At 48.5% G+C, this 7,679-nt stretch overlaps 1 protein-coding gene across 2 annotated transcripts in view; it reads right to left on the bottom strand.

Annotated features, from left to right (window-relative positions):
- The window catches only part of GTPBP6 (GTP binding protein 6), a 79,674-nt gene extending 76,193 nt beyond the window's left edge, over positions 1 to 3,481 (bottom strand). Inside the window, exon 1 of one of the 2 annotated variants that reach the window (XM_077482808.1) lies at positions 3,088 to 3,481. In XM_077482808.1, coding sequence (XP_077338934.1) covers positions 3,088 to 3,427 — 340 coding nt within the window. In that variant the 5' untranslated portion in view covers positions 3,428 to 3,481. The remainder of the gene's footprint in view (positions 1 to 3,087) is intronic. The other variant, XM_077482806.1, reaches the window with a different exon arrangement.
- Positions 3,482 to 7,679: the final 4,198 nt, after the last annotated feature.

The raw sequence follows: 7,679 nt of genomic DNA on the forward strand, positions 1-7,679 counted from the left end.
CTAATAGGGCCGGTAACCTAGTGCACCTGCTGACCAGGGGAGCTTCTGAATCCACCAACCACTGCCCAATTAATAACCTGTTCAGTGGTATACCTGGCCTGTAAGTAACTTTGTATCTACCAGGTCCCCTCTGTACGCTATATTCATCCCTACTAAATGTACCACAACTGGGCATGTAGGGAGAGGCTGGCAACCTACTGCTGCGATAACCACAGTGTCTCTGCTGTAAGAGGGAGCTGTGGCTGGTGGTTTTAGCAGTGGCGTCTGCGCTATTTGTATCCCGACCCCAAGTTCTGCACTGCACCAGTCAGTATATACACGGGGAAGGGGGAGCAATGGCCTACCTACCTCTCTCATCTGAGGTGGTTTAGGCACACTCGTTCCTCTGCACCACCTGTCCACCATACAGCTTCTCTGATGTAAGAGGGGCTGCAGCTGTTTTTAGCAGAAGCTTAAGGGCTATTTGAATCCAGACCCCAGGTGAGATCTCAAATGCCCAGAAACTCTCTGGCTGGAATTGGGGATTTTGCAGCTAATTTCCCACGGCAAAAGGAAAGTAAAGTACTCACCGTTGTCGTCTTCCTCTTTTTGCCACAGCCAGCGGGCTTGCTTTTCCATCCTTATGGTCCACACGCAAGGAGGATAGCCGCCAAAGTGCTCCCCCCCCCCCCCAACTGCTGTCCCCATAGGGAGGTGCTAGGTTAGGCTGTGTCCTGCACTGTACCAGTCAGTCAGTCTATATACATGGGGGGGGGGGCAATGCCTTCCATTCCTCATTCCCATCTTCATATCTGAGGTGGTTAAGGCAGACATCCACCGTAGTAAACTGGTGCCTCCTTGCTCTAGAGAAAGGAGGATGTGGGCGCCTGCTCCTACTGACTCTCAGCCTTCCCTCCTGGGTAAGAACGCCGCTGCCATTTTCCCGAAGTTTGAAAATGACGCGGGTGCTTGTTGCCACGCCCTCTCCGGCAGCCCACGCGAGCTACCGGGGACCCAGGAGTCGGGGACAAGATCCCCCTGGAAAGAACCAATGGCCAGCACCCCCGTCTGAACAGCCACCTGTACAGGTAAGGAGGGGGAGACAGGATAATGGCCCCTGAAGTTCTGGGTACACCACTGTACCCAGGGTCCTTCAGCTCTCAGGGGGGCTCTTCCAATTTCTGCTGCCCGCCCTGAGGAAAAGATAGGGGAACCCCCCAGGAAGGACAAGAATATCCTACCAGACCCAGAGGCTTCCCAGGCTTGTGGTCCGGCTCCCAGGGGGAGACCACCAGCCCCAGGCTTCGGGTCATTTGGAAAAAAAAAAAACAGTTTCGCTGTGTAGGGAGAAACACAATCAAAAACTGAGGATCAAGGGGAAGGGTGGGGACTTAAAACAGCTGTCGATTGATTGTGTTTCCTGTAGGGAGGAGCCTCTCATCTCTCAGGTGTGCCGTCCTGGAAGATGACTTGAGAAAAATGGCCTGGTCATTGAGGGGGTAAATCCTTTCGGGGCTGAAGCGGTTAAGGCACAAATGAATTAAGATTAAAAAAAAAAAACTCCTGCCTTTACAACCACTTTAAGGTTAGGTTTCGGTTAGGATTAGGGTTATTTTTTTGTTAATACTAATAAGAATAAATAACTATAAATTGCACCAGACCCCTCTAAACTTGCAAAGGACCCTTAAAAAAAAAAAAAAGCATCAGAATCGCACTGCATATATGTGATTGGCCTCCTTGGAAACTAAAATTCCTTCACTTGTCATTTGATTCCATGCGTTCTGGAACGCATTAGAAATCGCATCAGTGTGAAGCAGGACTAAGCCCTTGTTCACACTGATAGCGGCTTTGTAATCAAGCAACTTCATTGCACGACTTCAAAGTCGCATGTCAGCAACACTTTGAAGATATCAATGCATGAAGCCGCATAGATGTCTAAGCAAGTTGCACCTGGAATTGCCAAAAGTAGTGCAGGAACTACTTTTTCAAATTGATGTGGCACTGCAAAGTCAAGTGTCACACCACTTTGAAGGCCGCCATTGCGGACAATAGGGTGCCACTTGACCTGTTAAATTGCACAAGTCGCACCACTGAACTGGGGATAAGGGTAAGCCTAGGATCACACTGATGTGGTGCAAGCTAAATACATTTTGCAGTGCGATGTCAAGGAGTAGCTGGATGTGGTTCAGAATCAATTCTTATGTGATTTTATACAATTTGGTTACTAGTCCGTCTCTCTGGACATGGGAGAGAAGGTACAAAGATGTAAAGAAAACTACTGGAACCGTACGGACAGATCAGCAATAAGGATGCGTTTGCAACTCCACGTGCCTGCCAGGAAACTGACACTCCGCAGTGCTAAATTACAGGCTGTGAGACATTTCCGAATCTGCGGCTACACAGATCACTGCCTGTGATTAGCGCTGCGGAGTGTCAGCTTCCTGGCAGGAGTTGCAAACACACCTGAGTGCATCCTCAGTGCCGGCTCACACTAGTGCGATGCGAGAACCCTGCGAATCAACTGCAGGTTCCCGCATCGCACTTGACACGCACGGCAGTTCACACTGCCATATGCGATCTGATGGGGAGTGTCATTATATGTTAACGACACCCCCATTTCAGCTCACATATCGCACTGCGAACTGACAGTTCGGACATGAATCGGATCGCATATGTGTGAACACACATGCGATCCGATTCTGGTCCGAATAGAAAAAAGGGTCCTGTGCATGTTTGGACCGAATGCGGTGCGATATCAGCCATACTATCTGTATGGCTGACATCGTACCCGCACAGACATCGCATGTAATGTGAACAGCCGTGTGCTGCGGATTACATGCGATGTCTGGCATCGCACTAGTGTGAACCGGCACTCAATCTGCGTGCAATTTCCATTTAAGTCTATGTAGCGCCAAATGTCACTGCACCAAACTTGCATAGAGCCCCTTCGCATTGCATATATGTGAACAGCCACCAAAAACTCGTGTCATGCGATCGCATGCATTCTGGAAGCCATCAGAAATCTCATGAGTGTGTGTATCAGGGCTCAATAAGAACACAGTGGAATAAGTCCTCACAGCCCCCTCTAATGGTCACTATTATGATTACCAGTGGTGTCATGCGGCTTTTTAGCACCCCATTTAACATCTGGATGTACAATGAAAATCTTCTGCGCCCCATGGAGGGCGGGCGACTGAGAAAGCAGGAGCTCCTCCACATCCTCGTCTTCCTCCTCGGGGTACGACTCCCCTCCATCCCAGCCCCCCGCTATCGGAGCCTTCCTACACGGCGTGCCCTTCCACAGAGTGCGGAGCCCCACGGCGCGCAGCCGCTCGGGACCGAGGAACGGCACCAGGTGACTGCCATACCGAGAGCATCCCGGGGAGAGCGCGACCCTTCGTACCAAGTGACATCCCCTCACCACCCGCAGCAGCCGGTGGAGTGACATTGTACACAAGCCCTTGCTCCATGTGCGTCATGTGTCCTGCCTCTCACACCACGTGCTGAGGGGGCGGGGACTCTTGTCATGTGGGTGGGGTCATAACATATTTCTCTATATAATACCAGTGTAGCTAGAGAGGGGAAAGGAGACCCACTTTACAATCCTATTCTGTAGCCAGCAATTGGAGCTTTTTATTTTTCCTAGCCATCTGTTGTATTGCTCCATGGGCTCGAGCTACAGTTTACAACATTAAACGATTACCTCAGATTATTGCCATTTATTGGTTTTTTTTTAAACCATTTGCCCTCCGGCATATTTACCCCCCCTGCACAATCAGGCCATTTTTATTTTCAATACGGCACTGCGTTACTTTAACCACTCGCCGACCAGCCGCCGTCATTAAACGGCAGCAGGTCAGCTCATTCCCGTGAATCGGCGTAGCTGTACATCGGCTCTTTTAAGAGCTAAGCACGGCATGTGGCCGGCGGCCGTGATGTCCACCAGCCCCCCCACGATCGCTCCACAGAGAGCCAGAACAAGGAACTGTCAATGTACACAAACAGATCCCCGTTCTGACAGGGGAGTAGAGAGAGATCTGCGGTTCCTAGTGATCAGGAACAGCGATCTCTCCCCTCCTCCAGTCACTACACTGCCCCCACATTTAGAAAGCACCTCCCAGGGAACACATTTAACCCCTTGATCACTACTAGTGTTAAAGTGGTTGTAAACCCTTTACAACCACTTTTTACTACAGGTAAGTCTATAATAAGGCTTACCTGTAGGTACCGTGGATATCTCCTAAACCTGCATTTTTAGGAGTTATCCCCTGTGTCAGCATGTGCCAACGTCCTCGGCACATGCGTACTGAAGCAATGGCTCGTTCGTGGCGTTGCTTCAGATGACATGCCGTTACCGGCGGCTCCGGTGCGATTGCTTGGGAGTGACGTCATCACAGCTCTGGACAATCACAGCTCCAGAGCCCGCGATACCCGGAAATAACTCCGGGAGACATGTCACCAGGCAGAGCAGTGTTTCGGGACTGCTGTGGGGGCTTCGATCTAAGGTGAGTATTTCATAATGAGCTCGTATGCTATGCATGCAAGCTCATTATGCCTTTGTCTTGCAGGTTTTTCTACAACCACTTTAAAGCAGTTGTATACCCAGAAAAAAAAAAAAACGTCATAGGCTCATTATGAAATACTTACCTTAGATCGAAGCGCCGGCGTCACCTCCCGGTCACAGCTGAGGGAGCTGACATGTTCCCTCTGTGTTTCTTCCGGGTTCACAACTCCAGCACTGTGAGTGGCCGGAGCCGCGATGATGTCACTCCTGTGCATGCATGCGGGAGTCCTCTTTGAGGCAAAAGGAGCTCTGATTTTCCAGCAGCATTCACTGAACCTTCAGAGCACATGCGCCACTGACGTCAGCAGCTGCATGCAAGGTGAATATCTCCTAAACGGTGCAAGTTTATAAGATATTAACTTTACCTACAGGTAAGCCTTATTATAGGCTTACCTGAAGGTAAAAATGTGAAAGCGGGCAATACAACCGCTTTAACCCCTTCCCTGCCAGTGTCATATATACAGTAATCAGTGCATTTTTATAGCACTGATCACTGATCTGACCTCCACAATGTCACAATCCCACTAAAAAATGCTGATCAACGCCATTACTAGTAAAAAAATAAAAATGACATAAATCTATCCCCTATTTTGTAGACGCTATAACTTTTGCGCAAACCAATCAATATATGCTTATTGCAATTTTTTACCAGGAATTTGCATCAGAATCGTACTGCAGAATTTTAGAAAACGCACAGGACACTTTTTCAATTTGCACGGCCGCTGAACCGCATATATGTGCCTTGGCTCCATAGAGAAGGCTGCCAGTTCACATGTCATGCCAATCAGATGGTATTCAATTCATGCTATAATACACATATATGTGAACGGAGCCTAGGCAGGACGCTGATTGCTTAGTTCTCGATCTTAGAGCCGGAGGGGGGCACATGCAATATCACAGCAATGCTGCAGCATCATAATGAGTATGGATGTCTTTTTTTTTAATAACCTCGTACATCTCCTTTAAGTGATGTAGGGGTCTGTGGGAGGAGCATACAAGTTTATGTTCACATGACAGGTGTAAGCTCTAAGCCCTTGTACACACGGTCAGACCTTCCGACGGAAAATGTCCGATCGGACCGTGTCTTCGGATAATCCGACCGTGTGTGGGCTCCATCGGACTGTTTCCGTCGGAATATCCGACCGACAAAGTTTTAGAGCTGGGCTATAAAATTTTCCGACAACATGATCCGATCGGACTTTGTCCGATCGTTTTTAGAGAATTCCGATCGGACAAAGTGCCATGCATGCTCAGATCAAATTCCTAGACCAAAGCTATTGGCTTTAGTCTGAACGTAGTCCCGTTGTAACGAAATAATGTGATCACGTTACGAACGATCGGATTTTCCGACAACTTTGTCCGACTGTGTGTATGCAACACCAGTTTCGGACAAAATCCGTCAGACAAAATCCAACGGATTTTGTTGTTGGAATGTCCGACCATGTGTACAAGGGCTAAGGATCCTCTGATACCTCCTGTATTGAATTGTATTGTATTGTAACTATAATGTCTGCCTTTATGTTGTAAAGCGCCACATAGACTGTTGGTGCTATATAAATCCTGTATACTAATAATAATCTTTTTAACCGATTCGCGCCCGCCCTATAGCCGAAAGACGGCTACAGAGCGGACGCTAACTGCCGGGAGGCCGTCCCTGGACGGCCTCCTGTTTACTTCCGCAATGCGCACTCCCGCGAACGTGCATCAGGGAAGTTTTGTGCTGGCCGTGTCCCTCGGACACAGCCAGTCACAGATCGCTGTAAACGGCCAATCACAACGGCCGTTTACAGCGCGATCGGTGTGTCCAATGACAGATGATCTCATATGTAAACATATGAGATCATCTCTCAGCGCCGCTCTCCCTCCCCACACAGACAGCGTGTGAGAAGGGAGAGATCAACGCCTGCAGCGGCCGTAAGTTAAAAAAAAAGTGCCATCCTCCCCAGTGCCATCCTCCCCCAGTGCCATCCTCCCCCAGTGCCATCCGCCCCAGTGCCATCCACCCCAGTGCCATCCTCGCCCAGTGCCATCCTCTCCAGTGCCATCCTCCCCAGAGCCACCTGCCCCCAGTGCCACCTGTTAGTGCTATCTGCTCCCAGTGCCACCTGTTAGTGCTATCTGTCCCCAGTGCCACCTGTTGTCAGTGCCATTTGTCCCCAGTGCCACCTGTCATCAGTGCCACGTATAAGTGCCATCTGTCATCAGTGTCACGTGTCATCAATGCCACATAGTGCCATCTGTCATTAGTGCCACATATTAGTGCCATCTGTCATCAGTGCCACCTGTCAGTGTCACATGCCATCTGTTGTCAGTGTCACCAATGCCACTTATCAGTGCCATCTGTCATCAGTGTCATGCGTCATCGGTGCCACGTATTAGTGCCATCTCTCATCGGTGCCACGTATCAGTGCCACATATTAGTGCCATCTGTCATCAGTGCCACGTGTCATCAGTGCCACGTATCAGTGCCATCTGTCATCAGTGCCACGTGTCATTGTCCTGGTGCTCCAGGGCCTTCAAAAGTGTAATAGGTAGTCAACAAGTTAGATGTGTAATTTATGCTCCTAGAACATGTGACAACGCTCCCTGGCTCCCTGCATGTTGGGCCTCTCTATGTGGCCAGGCTGTGATAAAAGTCCCACACATGTGGTATTGAAATACTCAGGAGGAGTAGCAGAATTTTTGTGGGGGTGTCATTTGTGGTATACACATGACTTGTGAGAGAAATAACCTATTACAATGACAATTTTGTGGAAAAAACTAAAAAAATATAAAACATCTTCATTTGCAAAGAATTGTGGGAAAAAAATTACAACATCAAAAAGCTCACCATGCCTCTTACTAAATACCTTGGAATGTCTACTTTCCAAAAAGGGGTCATTTGGGGGGTATTTGTACTTTCCTGACTTGTTCGGGTCGCAAGAAATGAGATAGGCCACCAGTACATCAGATGTGATCAATTTTGTATGATTTGTACCACAGCTTGTAGACTCTCTAACTTTCACAAAGACCAAATAATATCCACTAATTTGGGTTATTTTTACCAAAGATATGTAGCAGTATAAATTGTGGCAAACATTTTTAAAGAAAAATTAATAATTTGCATAATTTTGTCACAGAAACAAAGAAATATACG

This window comes from Lithobates pipiens, unplaced genomic scaffold, assembly GCF_037356315.1.
Source record: "Lithobates pipiens isolate NorthernLeopardFrog02 unplaced genomic scaffold, aLitPip1_a1.2 Scaffold_16, whole genome shotgun sequence".
Classification (NCBI taxonomy): Eukaryota; Metazoa; Chordata; class Amphibia; order Anura; family Ranidae; genus Lithobates; species Lithobates pipiens.